This window comes from Barbus barbus (genome assembly GCF_936440315.1).
Source record: "Barbus barbus genome assembly, chromosome: 8".
NCBI lineage: Eukaryota > Metazoa > Chordata > Actinopteri > Cypriniformes > Cyprinidae > Barbus > Barbus barbus.
In genome coordinates this window covers 18321007-18344159 of record NC_136736.1, presented here as the reverse complement: position 1 = coordinate 18344159, position 23153 = coordinate 18321007, and the positions used below count along the sequence as shown (strand labels likewise).

The following is a 23153-nucleotide window of genomic DNA, read 5'->3' as shown; positions in this document are numbered from 1 at the left end:
TGACATATTTCAAATGTTTCACGCTGTAGATGTTTGGCACCTCAATGCAGTGATAGCACAGAAAACTAACTGCTCCAGAGCAGGGTTTCAAAAGCCTTGGTGAAAAGCGGAGCTAACCCCACTTCTAAATTACAAGTTTAAAAAAAGTACTTTTACTTAAGGTTAAAAGCAGGGTTTAGAATGACAGTAAAGTGCAGTGTGAAAAACCCTTTTGTTAACCCCAGGGGCCTGTACCATGATGGTAGTTGAACAAATTCAGAGTTACAGGATTAGTTTCAAGTTGACAAAACCAAACCACTCCAATCGGGCTTTGTTAGTATCATGATACTAATCATCAACTTTATTTGTTAACTCAGGCTTTGATCCTGAGTTTATGGATCATGTGCACAAGAATGTGTGACATCAGAGGCAAACAGCCAATCATATGCCTTGCAACACAGAGCAAGTATGATCCACTTCTCATGAGAGACCCAGCGAGATTCAAAACTAAAGGTTAAAGGTTTTGCTAAAGGTTAAGAGATTGAAGAATATGACAAATTGAAATGCATTTACACTGAAAAAAAGTACTTGTTCATGAAAAAGGACAAATACAAGAAATTATCTTGCTATATCAGTGCAGTCACAAGTGAAACTTGTTAAGTTAGTTTATATAGTTGAAAATATATAGCGATAGAGAATCGACCATGCAAGGTCACGTAGTCATTTTTAAAGTGTCTATTGATTATACAAAATTAAAGTGATTATTGATTCTACAGCTTATTTATATTACATATGATCTGTATATATTAATATTCATTTAAAATAAATGATTTATATTTATAACTGTTAAACAAAAATTGCTTGATTGTAATGGATTAATAAAAATATAAATCATATAATAATTATACAAATCATATAAAATAACATTAAATAGTTTTTTGTTTTGTTTTTTTAGTACTAGTGACCTTTAATTTGCAGCAAGATAAACTGGGTGAGTGACTTTTTTGCATCAGACACGTGTCACTTTGCTCACATCTCATTGGTCCAATTTCAGTTTGAGATCTCTAACCCACAACATAACCTGCAGGTTTGCCATGGAGTGTAAGTTACTATGGAAAAGAACGCAGCTAAAAGCCAAGCCACTTTAATGGTATCTAAAACCCAGGATTGGTGCAAACTAAACTGAAACTTACCTGGCTAGCCAGCTAATCCAGCTTCATAGTACAGGCCCCAGATCATTCTAAAACTTGGGTTAACAGAAATCATGGGTTGTCTTCTACTATGTTTGATGCTGTTCAATATTCCTGAATGAAATTAAGTGTAAAGCTAAAAAAAGAGTATCTTCAATTCAACTGACACATTTTCCACCACCACCATTTGAGAGTTCTTCTTTAGTGTTGAAACTACTGTTTATACAACATACAAGGTTTTTGTGACTAGTGACACAAATGAGGCACCCACTCTTCAGTATCTATTGTTAAGCATCTAGCTGCATTGTTTTACACTGCAAATGTTTTGTCAGCTGGGTTTCATAACCCTTGTTAAAGGTTTTGCCAAAAAACATTCTAAATTACAAGTATGCAACTTTCCTCAACCCAGGGTTAAAAGCAATCAAAAAGTTAAAAGTTTAGAACAGCAATCACTTGCGCTTATGCAGTGTGAAAATCTCTACTTAGAATAATTTCATTTTTCTTACTGAAAGCTATGTGTCATGCTAGGCTTTGTTTGAGTTGTTTCAATAAAGGGCTGGGTATCAATACACATTTCCCAATTCAATTTAATTCCATTTCAAAAGTGTTGTATATATTTCAGTGTCCAATTTGATTACATATGAAGAAATTCCCTTTCTGCTTACACGGTAAATATCACAGGGCAGTGTTAAAGACTAATTCAAACCAGTAACTCTTTTTAGTATTCATTAAGCAACGTACAAGCGTAATTTGTTCAAGAAATAGTACTACACGGTTGCATTGCATGCTTAGTTTTTTGTACAAAATTAACAGCAGGGTCTACGCACAAGTGAGTTATCCTGTAAGCAGGGTGAAGTGATATCTGCAGGACATAAAAGTGTTGTAGAAAAATATTTTCATGCAGCCACTGATACTAGCCATAAAGTTGATTTGAAGATTCAGCATCAGGATTGTTTAAATAAAGATCACAATTAATCTGAAAGTCTGTATTTTTACCCAGTCCTATTTTAATGTTTCATTATGTTATTCATGTTTTAAAGTAACACACAAATGTGACCCTGGACTACAAAATCAGTCATAAGTAGCATGGGTATATTTGTAGCAATAGCCATCAATACATTTTATGAGTCAAAATTATAGGATTTTTTTAATGCCAAAACTCATTAGGATATTAAGTAAAGATCATGTTCCATGAAGATATTTTGTAAGTTTCCTACCGTAAATTTATCAATTATAATAGTAATATATGCATTGGACAATTGGACAACTTTAAAAGGCGATTTTCTCAATGTTTTGATTTATTTATTTTTTTTGCATCCTCAGATTCCAGATTTTCAAATAGTTGTATCTATTTCAAATAGTTGTATCTAAGTATTATCCTATCCTAACAAACCATGCATCAATGGAAAGCTTATTTATTCAGTATAAATCTCAGTTTTAAAAATTTTACCCTTATGACTGTTTTTTTAGTTCAGGGTGACATATAATGACTGATGCTGGTGTCTATTCTTCAGGGTGGGTTCTCCATGTTTATTCAGCTGGTGCCGATTGTTGTGCTGATCTTGGTCTCAATCCTCAGCCAGCTGCTGGTGTCCACACCACCTTATAGCCTGTACTCCAGACCGTATGTGAAAATACCTTATAATTCATGCCTCACACTTACGTACAGTCTACACTTTAGATCATGTGTAATAATGCCATGTTATATGCTTGCATGAATGTTTATAACAATAACTTATAATGTAAGTCAGTAATGTTTATGGCCTCCACTTGCCTGTATGCACTCCTGACAATGTATAGAAATGCTCCTGATGAGATGGCAGCTGGTGTCCTGGGGATCTCCTGCCAGACCTGAATCAGGGCATAACTGAGATCTTGGACAGTCTGTGGTGCTACTTGGTGGCTTCAGATACTCTGATACATAATGTCCCAAGAGTTCTCAGTTGGATCCAGGTTTGGGGAACGTGAGGGCCAGTCAATGGCATCAATGCCTTCATCATCCGGAAACTGTCTACACACTCTGGCCACATGAGGCTGGGCATTGTCATGTACAAGGAGGAACCCAGGGCCCGCTGCACCAGCATAAGGTCTGATAGTGGCTCTGAAGACTTTATACCAGTGCCTAACAGCAGTAAGGGTGCTGTTGGCTAGCATGTGGAGGTCTGTGTGACCCTCCAAGGACATCAGTAGCCCACTGCTGAACGGGTCATACTAAATGATGTTGCAGGCAGCTAAATGTTCCCCATGGCATCTCCAGAGAGTTTTACATCTGTCACATGCTCAGTGTGAACCTGCTCTCATTTGTGAAAAGAATGGGGCACCAATGGTGGACCTGCCAATTCAGGTCTTTTCTGGCAATGCTAATTGAGCTGCACAGTCCTGGGCTGTGAGCACAGGTCCCACTAGAGCAGGGGGGCTTTTTAATGGGGACATTTCAGGGGGTTCGTGAGTTGAATGAAAAGCTATTATTTAAATATAATTAAATCATACATTTAAATAAATAAATAATTGTAAAATAAAAAATAAATAAAAATCTAGGTTGAAATGTGTATTTAAGAAGTACTTATAAATGCAGCACTGCTTTGTTTACAAAGGTTACAGAGGAAACAGCTTTATTTCTGCTGTTCCATAAGCACTACCTATCCAGTTCATTTTAACAATATATAACAAAAACTGTGATCATTTTGGTCACTTTAATCGCAATATGAAATTTAGCCAAGGCTATAGCATCCATTATCCAGTGAGATCTCTGTGAGGTCTCTGCTTCATAACCAGCAGCCCTTTACAGCGACCTCCAAAGCACACATAGAGCTGAGTGTCTGAACAGGCCAGAGCGCTCAACATACACTCTAAGGGCCCGTACTGGGCAGAGTGGATTGGGACCCTGCTCACTGTCTTCAATGGGGAGTGCTAGAAGGGTAATAGCTTGAGCTCTGAAAGTGGAGAGCACTTTCGGGCACGTTTTAATGATTTGCAGCAATGGCTGCCAAATAGTCTTTGAGCGTGGAATGGGTGCAACCCTTATCCAAAAGCTCTTGTAGAAAGTTTAGCACATGGGGCATGTCACAAGAGGATGAGTCCAGGCTCCATGCTGTACACCAGTCAGTGAAGACTAACTATTAAATGACATAAAGGCATTTTGTAGACATGTGGCTAGCCTCTACAATGGTATATTTGTCACACTCACAGGGAGCTGCGAAGGCTCCTGTTGAGGGGCCAAACATGAAGGCTCCACAGCTCTGGCTGAGGATGCCAAATCATGCCCTTTGCTTGCGAGAGGAGGTCCTGTCTCAACGGTGTTGGCCAAGGAGCTGCCGATAGCAGCTGAATCAACTCTGGGAACCACATCAGGTTCCTCCAGAGTGGGGCCACCAGAAGGACTGAGCATCCAACTTCCCTGATCCGTAGGTTTGAGTATCGTTTGAATTTGATCGATTCCAATTCCGATTCAGATTCTGCTTATTGATTCCAATTCTTATCGATTCCTAGTTTAGATTCCAATAAGATAAAAGTCCAATAAAAAAATTAAGTCAAACATTTAGATGTCAAACATCTTTATTCTGTCTTTTTACAAAGTGTTCTGTTGCAGCTGAATAACATGAGCAAGCATACTACAGAACACTTAGGCCCTTTACACTTAGGAACTTTTGCCTATGGTTTTACCAAAAAAAAAAAAAACAGCACAACAAAAACAACTAGACTAATATTAATTTTAAACATTAAATTGTTAAAGACAAGTAAACAATCAGTAATAAAATTGGAACAAACAAATCAATTAGAAATAGCATAAATAAATACAACTGAACACATTTCAGGTACAGAAATTGAAATCAAAAGTTTAAAAACAATTGTTTTCTTTTCATAAATAAAATATAGATTAATCCTCATTAAAGTTAGGAAAGCTATTCAGTCAAGATCAGTGATTGATTGATCCCCTAAGGATTTCTTTTTTCTTCTGACTATCCGGGGCTTTTTGGGGACTTTAACGTGCTCAAAAACACTTGAAAATTGGCACACAAGTTAGAATCTGCTGTCATTAGGATGCCGTAGAGGCTGGGACCTGGGCGTGGTACAGGGGCTCTATGGCACCCCCAGGAACACAGTCAGAAAACTTGATGTATATCTCACACATACTTGCACGTATTCATATGAAACTCGGTACACATATAGATCTCATTGAGCCGAACAACTTTCTTACTGCATGTCATAGGCTCTGCCCAACAGGAAGTTGGCTATTCAGGGCTGTGTAAAAAGTGCATGCTCTGGAATTTGATATACTCCTCCTATCATTTCCAACCGATGGGCACCAATCTCGGTCAGCATGACCTCAAGACATTAGGGATGCTAAATTGCGAAGGGATTTTTGATATCTCAAACGGTTTGGCTGTGGCGAGGCAACAAATGTATGGCGAGAAATGAGAAACAGGATGTGTCTAATAACTGTTGCACATATTGTCTGATTTTGATGAAACTTCAGTAGTTTGTTTGCTGTATGAGGCCGATCACATACATCTGACTATTGTGACTATAAAGTTATAGCGCCACCAACTGGCAGCAGGAAGTGTGTCATTTTCACACACACACCGTGAACACACACCCAGAGCAGCGGGCAGCCATTAATGCTGCGGCGCCCGGGGAGCAGTTGGGGGTTCGGTGCCTTGCTCAAGGGCTCCTCAGTCGTGGTATTGAGGGTGGAGAGAGCACTGGACATTCACTCCCCCCACCTACAATCCCTGCTGGCCCGAGACTCGAACCCGCAACCTTTGGATTACGAGTCCGACTCTCTAACCATTAGGCCACGACTTCCCCCAATGCACTTATTGTATGTACACAATAAGTGCATTTTATCAAATGATTGATTTCAATGTAAGTACATAGTCGTTAAGGCCACCTAATATATAGTGGGACCGTTTTCCCTAAAGTCACCAAACTCAGTACACACATTGTTCTCATCAAGCCGGACAACTTTTTAATATACAGTAATTAGCTACGACCAACAAGAAGTTGGCTTATCTGATTTAATTGTGGATTTTTGGAAAATATGACTATGAATTAATGCATACTAGTCCTCTGAAAATCATGGAATTCACACCAAACTCAACATGATTGCAAAACATTGAGGAACTTAAATTGTGAATGGATTTTAGACATCTTGAACAGTGTTGCCATGGCGATTTATTAAAATAAAAAAGGAAACAGTAATTGTCTTATATTTTTAAAGTGCATTATCCAATCTCTTCAAAACTTTTAGTATATAAAGAACCATTCATTCTGAGGAATCTATATATATATGTGTGTGTGTGTGTGTGTGTGTGTGTGTGTGTGTGTGTGTGTGTGTGTCTTTAGTGTGGGGGTGGGTGGGCGGGTGAGAGGGAGAAAGAGAGAGAGGGTCTATTTAAACTCTTTATGGTTTAAAGGTCTATTCATTTATATCTATGTGATTTTGTCTGAATACAGCTTAAGAAATCTCTTAGGCCTTATCCTTTTCTGTCAGTTTTAGGGACAAAAAAGTCATAGAACAAATTAAATTGTAGGGCACTGACAGCATAATTCTATATAATTAGGTTAATAATTGTTTATTACAACATAAAAAGAATTAAAGATACATACAAGTGGACTTTTTGTGCTGCAAATAATAATTTGACACTCATTTGATACTGACCTATGACATCCTGTGACATGACATTCATCTGAATTTACGTCATCTCATAGATGTGACTGACTTATATCTTTAAAGTGCATTATCCAAACTCTTCAAAACTTTTTACATATGGATAACAAGTCATTCTTAGGAAAACATACTTAGTTTCATAATTTAAAATGCTCAGGGGAGTTACAGACATTAACATTATACATTATACAGACATTATACATTAACTATACATTTTAATTAATAATGTAATAGTGAATATAGAACATAATATTAACTGAGATTCATAAATGCTATATAAATATTGTTCACGTTAAAGGTGGGGTATGTAATTTTTCTAAAACGCTTTAGAAAACTGAGTCGGGGCCAAGTACCAAAACAAACATGTAGCCAATCAGCAGTAAGGGGCATGTCTACTCATGATATGGAGGAGAGAGCGTTCAGTGAACAGTCGGGCCGAGCGACAGAACGATAGAGATGGTGAATAAAAAACAAAAGAGGAAAACGTCTGCGGAACGATAAGGCAAGAAGTAGGACCCGTGTAAATATCGAATCAGCTTTCCAGGGCTGGAGAGAACTCCAGGAGTGGAAGGCCTGCAATCGGACCCCAAGGTTGCTTTGTTTCTTCCCGATAGGTGAGTAACACCGTGTCTACACAACACCGCAACAAAGCGACCGTTGAAAATCATTTGAAATTTGTGTCAGCATGTCATAAATAGAACACGGCAGCAGGTTTCTGTCTGAGATTTGTCGCGCTGCACAGCATCCATTGTAGACAGCATCACTGATTATAATGACTTCTATAGTATTTTGTCGCGTCGCTCGCGTCCGGTGTAGACATGCGGTGTAACATTGGTTTTGCTTTGTTATACAGAACTAATTGTTGCCTGTGTTGCGTAGGCTACGTATGTGTGGGGCGGAGCTATCAAAATAGGGGCGAGACCCTTTTGGGGTAGGGACGTGTCTGTTTTGGTCATTTTAAATATCAACATTGGCTTCCAGAAATCGCTTACCCCACCCATAAGTAACATCGTTATTTAATGTTAACAACTAAAACCATATTGTAAAGTGTTACAAAAGTTTGATATATTATTCTCTTTGTGTGTGTGTGTGTGTGTGTGTGTGTGTGTGTGTGAGAGAGAGAGAGTGAGGGAGAGAGAGTCTATTTTACAATTTCGGTTTAAAGTCTCTTCATTTATATCTGTGATTTTGTCTGTATTACTAAGGTATAATGCAAGAAAAATTATTTCACAAATGCTTATAGATCCTTAAAATCGTTTAAAAAATGCTTATAGATAATTAAAGCTTATGGTAACACAAGGTCACATTTGTTAACATAAGTTAAAGCATTAACTAACATGAGCTAACAATGAACAATATATTTAAAAAAAAAAAATGTTTTATCTGTGAGTGTGTTTCTCAGTCTTAAAGTTATGGAGTAACCTTTCATTGCTGTATCCCTTAAAACCAGAGTGACAGAGGGTTAATGTAAATGCATTTGCCTGCTGTGCACAGTTTTCCTGATGCCACCAGGGTGGCTTTTGCACTGATGGCTTGGTCCCGCCGTCGTTGCTTGCAGCTATATTTTTCTTTTGTTCTTTGATTAACTTCAGTGACAGGCAGCACATTTATTCGGCTGCTGTCTCTTTAACAACGAACGCATGCGGATCTATAAATACTGCCACACATGCTTTTCTTTCTCATCTATTTACGTTCACTTAAGACAAAAAACGGCTGTGTTTATGATGATATACTGACATAATTTTGTGCATACTGGTCGGCAAATGTGAAAGAGAAGTCCGTTCCGGCTAGGAACAACCTTTTCTGCAGGTAAATAATTTAAAATCGCATTCAAACGTGAACTCAGGAATCGTTAAGTGGAATCAAAATGCATGTGTCTTATCGAATACCCGGTTCTTGTAAATTTGGAACCGGTTCTTGATACCCAACCCTACTGATCCGTTGGTGATTGATGTAGGCTACCACTGTCATGTTGTCAGAGTGGACCAGGACAGGGTGCCCCTTTAATGCTGGCAGGAAGGTTTTTAGGGCCAGAAATAACGCTATCGTCTCGAGGCAGCTGATGTGTAAGCATTTCTCCCGGTTTTACCAGGAGCCGACCGCTGGTCTGCCCTAGTACAGAGCTGAGTAGAGGTGTGCAGCAACCGCCTCTCTTGAGGGGGTAGCTTGCCATACCTTCTTACTTCAGCAGCGTCAACAGAGATGAGGATGTCAGAATTATAAAAGTGAACATGTAGGAGTGTGTCACGCCTGTGTAAGTACATCATGAACTTCTGGGAGAAAATGGCACCGGTCTCTAGCAGGAGATTCATTGATGACAGCCCAGCAGGCATCATTCGTCTAAACGGCAGTGGGCAGGCTCTTAAATCCACCTGAAAAGATCATACCGCTCATTAGACGAGGGGCGCTGATCCTTACATGTGAACACACCAGCAGATCAAAGTGCTGTGCGCATTCTCCTCTGATCCATCTAAAACTATCAAACCGCTTATTGCAGACGAGGGGCACTAATCCTCATGTGTAAATCACACTGGTGGATCAAAGTGCTGCAGGGAGAGTGAAGCATACGAGACCTGTGCCGGCATGAGATCACTCAAGCCCGATTGCTCGGCGCACACTTCACTGTTTCATCCTCCGAGGCAGCTGGGAGGGGAGAAACATGAGAGCAGGAGGGGCTGTGCCCGGCCCAGGTGAGTGGCGCACACGAATCTGAAGCTGTCAGCAATACAGAATCATTGGTGACAGCATTCTACTCTGATCCGCCTAGAAGGATCAAACCACTCGATGTAAACGAGGACCGCTGAACTATTTGGAGGCATACACTCAAGTAATTATGAATATGAGCTAGCAAATCTTTAAGTATCCACTAGGGGGCAATCTGATTAGTCCCACAGCTAATCAAGTGACCATTAGAGCAGAGTTGGTGTGATCGAGTGAAATTAGACAAACCGGGGGTGGGGGGGTGCATATCCTAAAAGGTTGAAAACCCCTGCTCTAGAGGATGTCGGGCCCCTATGCCACCCTCATGGAGTCTGTTTCTGACAGTTTGGTCAGAAACATGCACACCAGTAGTTTGCCTGGAGGTCATTTTGGAGGGCTCTGGCAGTGCTCCTCCTGATCCTCCTCGCAGTCTAGCTGCTGGTTTGTTGCCCTTCTACAGCCGTCTCCCAGTATCTCTATGCTCTTGAAACAGTGATGGGAGACAATACAAACCACCTTGCATGGGCACATATTGGAACCCCCTTTGGGGGCTTGTCTGGCTGTTGTGTTTCCAGTGCACCTGTTGTCACTTTCATTTGCACTAAAGCAGGTGAAACTGATACACTATCACTTATGCTTCCTAACTGAATGATATCCCTGGTGTTTAACTGACTTTGTCTTATACTGTGCCTTTTAAGTGTTCCTTTCTTCTTCATCATCTTCTTATTGTTATTATTATTATTATTTAAGCTTGAGCCACAAATAATAATATAAAAAAATTAATTCTTACTAATAAAATAGGGTTCTTATAATAGGGAGCTTTTAAATGCTGTGCTTAAAAACTGTGTAATAGATGTTATCTTTGCTCCTTCACATCCAGGTCCACAGGACAGACTGTGAAAAGACAAACAGAGAACCTGCATGTGGACTACTTTGTCACCAGAGATTTCAAATCAGAATACAAGGGCTCAGCTTTGCTAAAAATTGAGAAGAGTGTAGAAGAGGATTATGTTTCTAATGTGCGAAACAACTGCTGGAAGGAAAGACAGACAAGTATGTACCATTATGTAATTTAATCTTTATCTTCACCATCTTAGTGTTCTATTATTGTTCTATTAGGGGTTTATTTACATACATTAACAGGATATGCTTGAGTATGCTCTAAGGTCCTAATAAAAAATGAGTTTAAAACCATGTTTCATATAAACATATAAATCCAAATAAGCTTTACAGATCTTTATTGGAATGGGTTTAAAGAATATTATATATATATATATATATATATATATATATATATATATATATATATATATATATATATATATATATATATATATATATATATATATGTACAGTATACACTAACCGGCCACTTCATTAGGTACAACCTGTTCAATTGCTTGGTAGCACAAATTGCTAATCAGCCAATCACATGGCAGCAACTATGCATTTAGGCATCAGAATGGGGAAGAAAGGGGATTTAAGTGACTTTGAACGTGGAATGGTTGTTGGTGCCAGACGGGCTGGTCGGAGTATTTCAAAAACTGCTGATCTACTGGGATTTTCACGCACAACCATCTCTAGGGTTTACAGGGAATGGTTCGAAAAAGAGAAAATATCCAATGAGCGGCAGTTGTGTGGACGAAAATGCCTTGTTGATGTCAGAGGTCAGAGGAGAATGGGCAGACTGGTTAGAGATGATAGAAAGGCAACAGTAACTCAAATAACCACTCGTTGCAACCAAGGTATGCAGAATACTATCTCTGAATGCACAACACATCAAACCCTGAAGCAGATGGGCTACAGCAGCAGACAACCACACCGGGTGCCGCTCCTGTCAGCTAAGAACAGAAAACGGAGACTACAATTCGCACAGGCTCACCAAAATTGGACAATAGAAGATTGGAAAAACATTGCCTGATCTGATGAGTTTCAACTTCTGCTGCGACATTCAGATGGTAGGGTCAGAATTTGGAGTAAAGAACATGAAAGCATGGATCCATCCTGCCTTGTCTCAACGGTTCAGGCTGCTGGTGGTGGTGTAATGGTGTGGGGGATATTTTCTTGGCACATTTTGGGCCCCTTAGTACCAATTGAGCATTGTTTAAACGCCACAGCCTACCTGAGTATTATTGCTGACCATGTCCATCCCTTTATGACTACAGTGTACCCATCTTCTGATGCTACTTCCATTAGGATAATGCACCATGTCACAAAGCTCAAATCATCTCAGACTGGTTTCTTGAACATGATAATGAGTTCACTTTACTCAAATGGCCTCCACAGTCACCAGATCTCAATCCTATAGAGCACCTTTGGGATGTGGTGGAACGGGAGATTCGCATTATGGATGTGCAGCCGACAAATCTGCAGCAACTGCGTGATGCTATCATGTCAATATGGACCAAAATCTCTGAGGAATGTTTCCAACACCTTGTTGAATCTATGCCACAAAGAATTAAGGCAGTTCTGAAGGCAAAAGAACCAGGTACCCAGTACTAGCAAGGTGTACCTAATAAAGTGGCCGTTGAGTGTATATACAGTGCCCTCCAAAAGTATTGGAACAGTAAGGCCAATTCATTTATTTTTGCTGTAGACTTTAAACATTTGGGTTTGACATCAAAAGATGAATATGAGATGAGAGATTAACATTTCATCTTTTATTCACAGGCATTTTCATCTGGGTCTGATACACAACCTGGAAGATAGCACCTTTTGTTTGAACCCACCCATTTTTCGTGTTACCAAAAGTATTGGAACATGTAACTGACAGGTGTGTTTTGTTGCCCTGGTGTGTCCTATTAATTGATTATTCAAACAGTAAATAGCACTGAATGTCTGCGCTCAGTTTCAGATCTGTGCAGACTGCATTTATAGTTAGTTAGACGTGTAACCAACATGAAAACCAGAGAGCTGTCTATGGGTGAAAACAAGGTTTTATGGACTGATTTTATGGACCAAAGTGATGCAAACGTTTGGAGAAAGAAAGGATCTGCTCATGATCCCAAACATGCAAGCTCATCTGAAACACAGTGTACACAGGTGTACATTATAGTACACATTACACAAGTAATGTAATGGCTTGGGCTTTCATCGCTTCTTCTGGGACAGGCTCATTAATCTTCATTAATGATGTAACACATGATGGAAGCAGCTAAATTAACTCTACAGAAAAGTCTACAGAAATATTTTGTCTGACAATTTACAGAAAGATGCAACCAAACTGATTGGGAGATCCTTCATCATGCAGCAAGATAATGACCCAAAACAACAAAGGAGTTCATCAGGGGCAAGAAGTGGAAGGTTTTAGACTGGCCAAGTCAATCTCCAAACGTAAACCCTGTAGAGTGTGCATTTTACCTGCTAAAGAAAAGACTGAAGGGAGTAACCCCCCCCCCACAAAAACTGAAAGAGTCTGCGGTGAAAGCCTGTAAAAGCATCACAAAAGAAGAATGCAAAAGTTTGGTGATGTCAGTGGGTCACAGGCTTGATGCAGTTATTGAAAGCAAAGGATTTGCAACTAAATATTAAGTCGTTTTCACTTCAATATATGTTAATTCTATCTGTTCCGATACTGTTCCAATCTCTCATCTCATATTCATCTTTTGATGTCAAACCCAAATGTTCTCAGTCTACAGCAAAAATAAAGGAATTGGCCTTACTGTTCCAATACTTTTGGAGGGCACTGTATATATATATATCAATATATATAATAATATTATATATATATATATATACACTCACCTAAAGGATTATTAGGAACACCTGTTCAATTTCTCATTAATGCAATTATCTAATCAACCAATCACATGGCAGTTGCTTCAATGCATTTAGGGGTGTGGTCCTGGTCAAGACAATCTCCTGAACTCCAAACTGAATGTCAGAATGGGAAAGAAAGGTGATTTAAGCAATTTTGACCGTGACATGGTTGTTGGTGCCAGACGGGCCGGTCTGAGTATTTCACAATCTGCTCAGTTACTGGGATTTTCACGCACAACCATTTCTAGGGTTTACAAAGAATGGTGTGAAAAGGGAAAAACATCCAGTATGCGGCAGTCCTGTGGGCGAAAATGCCTTGTTGATGCTAGAGGTCAGAGGAGAATGGGCCGACTGATTCAAGCTGATAGAAGAGCAACTTTGACTGAAATAACCACTCGTTACAACCGAGGTATGCAGCAAAGCATTTGTGAAGCCACAACACGCACAACCTTGAGGCGGATGGGCTACAACAGCAGAAGACCCCACCGGGTACCACTCATCTCCACTACAAATAGGAAAAAGAGGCTACAATTTGCACGAGCTCACCAAAATTGGACGGTTGAAGACTGGAAAAATGTTGCCTGGTCTGATGAGTCTCGATTTCTGTTGAGATATTCAGATGGTAGAGTCAGAATTTGGCGTAAACAGAATGAGAACATGGATCCATCATGCCTTGTTACCACTGTGCAGGCTGGTGGTGGTGGTGTAATGGTGTGGGGGATGTTTTCTTGGCACACTTTAGGCCCCTTAGTGCCAATTGGGCATCGTTTAAATGCCATGGCCTACCTGAGCATTGTTTCTGACCATGTCCATCCCTTTATGACCACCATGTACCCATCCTCTGATGGCTACTTCCAGCAGGATAATGCACAAAGCTCGAATCATTTCAAATTGGTTTCTTGAACATGACAATGAGTTCACTGTACTAAAATGGCCCCCACAGTCACCAGATCTCAACCCAATAGAGCATCTTTGGGATGTGGTGGAACGGGAGCTTCGTGCCCTGGATGTGCATCCCACAAATCTCCATCAACTGCAAGATGCTATCCTATCAATATGGGCCAACATTTCTAAAGAATGCTTTCAGCACCTTGTTGAATCAATGCCACGTAGAATTAAGGCAGTTCTGAAGGCGAAAGGGGGTCAAACACAGTATTAGTATGGTGTGGCGATTAAGAAAAAAAGGAGCTTTACGCCACATCATTGTTTTGTTTACTTTTATTTTTTACTTTCACTTTGCGTGTTGGGGTGGAGCATTTCAATTAACGGCAGAAGGAAGGAGCATATAAAAATGGTTCGTACCTGAGAAAGTGGGCGTCATCAGTAAGGTTTGCATTTATGAGAGCGATTGGATCATCGAAGGAAATGGAAAGACGGTGCTTGTCGAACTGTTGCTTCCTGTGAGCGATGTCTGGTGCGTCGTGGAGTTTCATTCAACTTTTTAAGGGTGCACTTCAAGATCATCTGTTTTTAATGAAGCTGTTCAGAGGACAAGTGATGGCCGCTTAATCCACCTATCCTGGTGCCTGATGACAACACTCTTTAGTTTCCCTTCATGATTGCAAACTTGGTCAGTACCTGTGCGCCGCCATTACACACACTCATTCATTCAAGCACGCACTTGCAAAACATTCAAAACATTCACACACGCACTTTTTGATATGCTTATGGTATTACTGTGGTTGTTTATTGATTATTGTGCCTTTTTGTTAGTTGATGTTATTAACTTTGAAGTAATTAACCATATTTATTCTTTTTTTTCTTTTTCTATGGAAAATTTATGAATGGTCATGGACACGAATCTGCCTATCGGAAACGTGACATAGGTGACGCGATTTCTACAGGGATTTTTCCTTTTCTTTTCAACCTTGACCTTCATTGCTGAACATTTGTTTTTTCTGTGTTTTTGATTTTTGGTCATTGTAAAATAAAACTTCTTTTGTTAATAGTTTTTCTGACATCTATTTTTTTTATATATATATTGTAACAGGTGGTTTTTTGCTATCCTGGGTAAAATAACATTCTTGTCAGGAAATTCCTGGCTGGCGCCCGAACAGACAAATATATTATTTCTTTAAAATACTTTTGTGCTTAGTATGGCCACCACCGTTACAATGGTGTTCCTAATAATCCTTTAGGTGAGTGTATATATAATATTATAATACATATTGATATTTTATATATATATATATATATATATATAATATATATTGATTTAAAATATATATATATATATATATATATATATATACACACACACAGGTGCATCTCAATAAATTTGAATGTCGTGAAAAAGTTAATTTTTTCTTGTGAGTTATTTCAAAAAGTGAAACTTTCATATATTTTAGATTCATTGCATGTAAAGTAAAACATTTCAAAAGTTTTTTTTGTTTTAATTTTGATGATTAGAGCTTACAGCTGATGAAAGTCAAAAATCAGTATCTCAAAATATTAGAATATTTACATTTGGGTTTCAATTAATGACCATCCCTACAGTATAAATTCCGGGTATCTCTTGTTCTTTGAAACCACAATAATGGAGAAGACTGCTGACTTGGCAATGATCCAGAAGACGAACATTGACACCCTCCACAAAGAGGGTAAGTCACAGAGGGTCATTACTGAAAGCTGTGGCTGTTTACAGAGTGCTGTATTAAAGCATATTAAATGCAAAGTTGACTGGAAGGAAGAATTTGGGTAGGAAAAGGTGCACAAGCAACAGGAATGACTGCAAGCTGACTGCTGACAAGCTTTATGGAGATGCTGATTTCACTTTCCAGCAGGACTTGGCACCTGCCCACACTGCCAAAGGTACCAATGACCATGGTGTTACTGTGCTTGATTGGCCAGCAAACTCGCCTGACCTGAACCCCCATAGAGAATCTATGGGGTACTGTCAAGAGGAAGATGAGAGACACCAGACCCAACCATGCAGATGACCTGAAGGCCTCTATCAAAGCAACCTGGGCTTCCATACCACCTCAGCAGTGCCACAAACTGATCAACTCCATGTCACGCCCCATTGATGCAGTAATTAAAGCAAAAGGAGCCCCTACCAAGTATTGAGTACATATACAGTAAATTAACATACTTTCCAGAAGGCCAACAATACACTAAAAATGTTTTTTTAAATGGTCTTATGAAGTATTGTAATTTTTTGAGATTTGGTGGATTTTTGTTAAATGTGCGCCTAAATCATCACAATTAAAAGAACCAAAGACTGAAATTAATGAACTTTTCCACGACATTCTAATTTATTGAGATGCACCTGTATATATATATATAATATATATATATATATAATTATTGCACATGCACCTATGGAGCAGTCCTTAAGACACTAAGGGTGATGATACATGGGGCAACGTTTTGAGCAATTTTGCCAGGCAACTTATTTTGAGCAATGTTGCTTGGGCACATTCCCATTGAGAATTGGTAACAAATTTCTATCTGGATATTTTAGATCGGTCATGGGCCCTGTGTCTCACCTGGTTGCTCATTGACAGCAACATTTCCCAAAGTTGCCCAGCAACATTGTTCAAAAAGTTGACCAGTGTATCATCAGCCAAACAGTTTACAGGCAGTAAGCAATAAAGGTCACATTTGTGATGCGACCTAGGAGAACCCTACACATGGTGAAATTTTATCTTTTTTAGATTTTGATATTATATGAAAGCTGTGCTTCAAGCCCTTTCCATAAGTGTTTTTATTTTGTCCATAACTTGACCATAACGAAAGATATGGCCATCTGAATGGCTGATAGCTATGATTTTCAGGAAAGGAATTTTGAGAAAAACGGGTTTAAAGTGAGACGGGTTTCACTTTCACTTCATGGGTTTAACGAGAGCTGTCTGTAAGTAGCGCTATACAGACTATACAAACAGACTAACGTTACCCTGAAGAGGACAGTTTTCCGTTGTTTATCATAGCCATAGTCTCTGAACTTTTTATCACCCCTTGTTTGTTTAGATAGCACGAATAGTGTACCTCAGAAAAGCGAGCGCAGCGCAACTGTTCGCACAACTGTGTATGACTGTCATCGGACTCCTCTTTAGTAAATTCATCATCCGATTGATCCTTCATCTCTGGATGTGAAATAGTCCATTATAACATTGTTTTAGGATTGTGCAGACTGAGATGAGCAAGATCGTTTAATTGAGCAGCTACTTTAGACTGTGTTGTTTTCTTGCGCTCCACCATCTCACAATATTAAAATTAATAAATAAATAAACTTTGCGTGCCGTAGTTTACACAGGACTGGCGGGAAATGTGCATTGATACACCTTTATTATATATGTTACGTGGTTTATTTTGATAGGATGGGTTAACTGTTTTTGTGGTGCTAAAAGAAAGCAGCACATTCATAAGAGAAAGACAGTCTTTTCTGCTTGCTGCTATAAATCGCTATTTTTCTGCACTAAACAAGTGAATTTTGCCAAGATATTTTCAGAGATGATAGACAAGATGTTATAGAATAATAATTTAATGAAAACCTAATTTTGACAAAAAAAAAATGACATTCAACCTATTTTTTTTAATTCCCTGAAAACGTCCCAGCACGACATCTGACGGGTTTTCCCAGATCGCATCACATTTATAATAACTTGGGACAATAAAGAAACCTTACTTACTCTAAAAAACACAAGAAGAAAGATGCCCAGGGTCCCTGATCACCTGTGTGAACATGCCATATTCCTCCTGCTGGGAGGCATGAGGATTGCAGATGTGGCCAGAGCAATAGACAGTGCTACAGGAAGACAAAAAAGACAGCTGATCATCCTTGCAGTGTCAAACCACTTGTAACCATGTGTCTCAGATATGTTTGATAAATTGTGTCTCGGTGGAATAGGGGGGTAACATTTCACCACAAGAACTGGCTAATCTATTTTACACATGCTTGTACACATGCAGTTGAAAGTGAGGGGCACCTTTATAGTTTATATGGGAAACTATGTTTTAAAAGAGTAAATTGTACATAAAGTACACTTATGTACATGGAAAAGTAATATTTTGTACATCATGTCATCCCCTTCAGAAACAGACCTACTGTATGCTGCTAAGGTCTACCGAGATGAAAGACTACAGCGAAAGGCTGAGCTCATGACCATGGAGAACTGCAAAGAGCTGGATAGATTAAACGATCTGTTTCGTGGAGGATAAACCTTAAACTAAAACTAATGGACATTTATGAAAATAAGATACCATACGTATAAATGTAAATATTTATTGTTTGTTGTTTTTTGTAACACTCTTATAGAAATACAACATTTAACTAAAGAGAGAATTCATTAAAAACCCCTTATCTTCCACTGGAATATACTTTGCTTCATAGTCTAGAAAATCAACTGAGAAAAAGATTATTTTTCCTTGTTTAATGTTTTTCTCTTTTATGCCTAAATTGACAGTGAGAAATGGGCTTAGATGTTTTACACTTGAATCACAACTTTCTTTCTTTCTTTCTGACTTATTGAACCCAAACTTTGCTTCTATTGATGCCATGTCTTTTTTGCTCTCTTTAAGTGCTACTAACTTAAGGAGACCACTATTTTGAATGTTAATGAAACTTAAATGGTACAAATAAAATAAAAGCTTTTAAACCAGACTGGTCTCGTTGTTTATACGTAGGTATTAATATGTAACATTTACAAGCACAAAATGTAAATTTTTGTATGTTTTTATTGATGCTGAAATTTACAATTTAGATGTATTTCAACGTTTAAAATGTACAAATTGCTATGTATTTTTAGCTAAAAAACATTAAATATTTACGCATCTTTTATGTCATCAAGATATTTGTATCAATGCATTTTTATCATTTTATCAATAAGCAATTTACATTTTTAAACCCCTTAACCTACCCCCAAACCTAAACCTACCCATTTTATAGCAAATATGCATTTTTATCATTTTATCAATGAGCGATTTACATTTTTTGACCCCTTAACTTACCCCCAAATCTAAACCCACCTATTTTACATATAAAAGGATATAAATGAATGAATGATGCATTTATATAGCGCTTTTATTGTGTATTGCCATACACCCAAAGCGCTTTACAATCATGTGGGGGTCTCTCCTCAACCACCACCAGTGTGCAGCATCCACTTGGATGATGCGACAGCAGCCACAGTACAACGGCGACAGTGCGCTCACCACACACCAGTTACAGGTGGCGAGGAGAGAGTGATAGAGCCAATCAAGTGGATGGGGATTACTAGGAGGCCATGATTGATAAGGGCCAGTGGAGGGAATTTGGCCAGGACACCGGGGTTACACCCCTACTCTTTACGAGAAGTGCCATGGGATTTTTAGTAAACACAGAGAGTCAGGACCTCGGTTTAACGTCTCATCTGAAAGACGGTGCTTTTTACAGTATAGTGTCCCCGTCACTATACTGGGGTGTTAGGACCCACACAGACCATAGGGTGAGCACCCCCTGCTGGCCTCATTAACACCTCATCCAACAGCAACCTAGTTTTCCCAGGAGGTCTCCCATCCAGGTACTGACCAGGCTCAACCCTGCTTAGCTTCAGTGGGCAACCAGTCTTGGGCTGCAGGGTGATATGGCTGTGATAAACTTAAAACTTAATTGGTTGAAATATGTTGGAAAATAACCATTTTAGTAACAATATAGCATCAAAAATATTTTTATAGTTGCTAATCCCACTCTTACCTCTAAACCTAACCATAACTATTTCTGTACAGTATAAGGAAAACATGACAGGCAGATAAGTGCAATCAAAATAATTTATTTATTGCAAAAATGTCAAAAGCAGTACCAAAAGTAATCCAAATGATGATGCATTGCAGTCCTCTCTGGCGGAATGCAGTATGTTTGTGTGAGGTGCAGAGCAAAATTTAAGTTGTTAATCGCAGTGGTGTATTGAAACAAAGTAATAATACTTTGTTACAGTACTTAAGTATTTTTTGGGAGTATCTGTACTTTACTTGAGTTTTAAGTAAAAACGTTTGTCAGAAAGGCCCAGCAGAGGTTGCACTTTCTTCGCCAGCTGAGGAAGTTCAACCTGCCACAGGAGCTGCTGAAACAGTTCTACTCCGCCATCATTGAATCCATCCTCTGCACTTCAATAACTGTCTGGTTCAGCTCAGCTACCAAATCTGACCTCAGAAGACTATGGAGGGTAGTCCGTTCTGCTGAGCGAATCATTGGTACAACCCTCCCCCCACTCTCCAAGAGCTGTATTTATCCAGAGTGAGCAAAAGGGCTGGTAAAATCACTCTGGACCCCTCACATCCAGCACACTCCCTCTTTGAAGTGTTACCGTCTGGTCGACGCTACAGAGCTCTGGGCACCAGAATGACCAGACACAGAATCAGTTTCTTCCCTCAGGCAATCCATCTCATGAACACTCAACAATAAACGTCGAACAAACAACTATAATACATTATCCATTCGCCACACTCACTTATTTTTATTTACTCATTTCTAATTTGCACATACTTGACCTGTACATGCATCGTTGTCTATATTATATATTGTGTTTTTGCTGCTTTGTACATTGCCTATTTGGATATTTGTATATTATTCTTATTATCATCTGTGTCCTGTCCTGTTGCTGTCTTTCTGTTGCACTGTGGAGCTTCTGTCACTACAACAAATTTCTTGTATATGTAAACCTACTTGGCCAATAAAGCTCATTCTGATTCTGAAGTAACTTTTACTTTTACTCCACTACATTTCATAATTAAAATGTATACTTTTACTCTGATACATTTCCCCGAAGCATATTCGTTAATTACTACAAAATAGTCAAAAAGAACACGGACTGCAGGAAAGCAGGTTTGACGAACCAGTGGTCTGGCACTTGCAAGTTAGACTCCTAAAAACACCTTTGCTCATGTGCAAACAAGTGCGCGCACAACCGTGGATGATTCATTTTCCCCTCAAGTCGAGTCTGGGGTGCGCGACATACAGTATATATTCTGCGATAATATGGTAAGTGTTGTTGTAATAGGGTGACCATACGTAACATTTGCCAGGATTTTTATATTGCCTAAAATATCTATAGTATTTGGCTTTGCTTGTGCAGACTGATCGGTGTATGACATCGGTTCCTTATGTTTTCGAAACGCTCTCGAGGTACTTTCAATCAAAGCAATATAGAAATCCTGGCCATGACGCGTCCGGGAATAAAGCAGATATAAGCATGATAACACATTAAATAATCATTTTATACAAGTTCAATAAAGCAATGTGACTTACATTTTAGAGATAATATTGCTGATTTTTGATAAATTTTGCCAACGAAAATAGCTCCAACCAAAGATCACAGCACTGTTTTGCATCTCTGAGCAATGGACGGCGTTTACTCATTGAATGAATCAGCTTTTTGAACGAATCGGTTGATAAAAATGATTCAGTATTCACTCATTAACACAGTCAAATGCTTTGTTTCTGAATGAATCAGCCATTTGAATGAATCAGTTGAATCTCAATGACTCACTCATTAACAGTCACTTGCTGTCACCTACTGGCGGTTTTCATTTCACATTTCGACTATTTTGTTTTCATGTCTAAATACTTCAAATCTCAGTATTCAGCGTTTTATGTTAAAAACAAAACATTAGGTCTTTTTATGCATCTGTAACTGCACTTTAAAGGGGGGGGGGGGCAAGTATGGTGACCCATACTCAGAAATTGTTCTCTGCATTTAACCCATCCAAGTGTACACACAGAACATACACCCGGAGCATAAATTAATCTATGTCCCCTCTGAGCTACACTAAACTGTGTAAATGCTATTTCAGATGCAGATTTCAGAAATTATTTCTTACATTGGAATGAAAGACACTAAGTACCAGGTGAAGTGCTTCTTATTCATACCCAAAAATACAAAATGGAAGAAAGAGCTCAAACTGAACACATTCTTGCTACTCAAGCTGTGTATGAACATTTTTATAAATATTTATTTGCTTCTTTTCCAAAAAATGTTACTTTTACTTGCAATGCTTAAGTATGTTTAAGGTTTAAAAGATACTTTTCGTACTTAAGTACAATAAATATCACATACTTTAAGACTTTTACTGAAGTAATATTCTAAACGGGGACTTCAACTTCTACCAAAGTCATTTTCTGGTAAGGTATCTGTACTTTTACTTGAGTATGGCTTTCAGGTACTTTATACATCACTGGTTAATCGCTGAAAATATTATCCAGATTATTATCCCGATCCACTCCATGAATGTGCTCATTTCTCATTCAAACACACCTCACAAGAAACACAACATGTTGTAATCTGTGACGAAGCAGGCGAGAGCCAATTAGCGTTCAATTGTCTTTCTTGAAGCGCCAACATTTGAATTTGTAACAAGCGCGTTAGCACGGGTTTTGATTGTGCTTTTTTGGAAACGCGGCATTTATGTCATGTCTATTACATGCAGCGCTGGGATTTGCGCAGTTTATTGCGTGTGATTTAAATGGATTGCTGTGAAAATTGCATGTGCCGCTGAGGTTGTTTAATGAGAGAAAATGAATGAATGAATGAATGATGCATTTATATAGCGCCTTATTGTGTATTGCTGTACACCCAAAGCGCTTTACAATCATGTGGGGGGTCTCTCCTCAACCACCACCAGTGTGCAGCATCCACTTGGATGATGCGACAGCAGCCACAGCACAACGGCGCCAGTGCGCTCACCACACACCAGCTACAGGTGGAGAGGAGAGAGTGAAAGAGCCAATCAAGTGGATGGGGATTATTAGGATGAAGACGAGGCTGATGCGGTTGTGGAGAGTACAAGGGAGCGTAAGCTTACAGCAAAGGCGTGGCAGTTAAAAGCTGAATCGTTACAAAGGGACCGCAAATCCAAAGTGAATAAAATAAAAAAATGTG

The 23153-nt window shown here is 38.9% G+C and overlaps 1 protein-coding gene across 1 annotated transcript in view; it reads left to right on the top strand.

Annotated features, from left to right (window-relative positions):
- Positions 1 to 18900, top strand: part of dnajb14 (DnaJ heat shock protein family (Hsp40) member B14) — a 98306-nt gene extending 79406 nt beyond the window's left edge. The window contains exons 6-8 of the mRNA XM_079423488.1: positions 2684 to 2793; positions 10421 to 10593; positions 18335 to 18900. Of these exons, the coding sequence (XP_079279614.1) occupies positions 2684 to 2793; positions 10421 to 10593; positions 18335 to 18459 (408 nt within the window). The 3' untranslated portion in view covers positions 18460 to 18900. The remainder of the gene's footprint in view (positions 1 to 2683; positions 2794 to 10420; positions 10594 to 18334) is intronic.
- The last annotated feature ends 4253 nt before the right edge of the window (positions 18901 to 23153 follow it).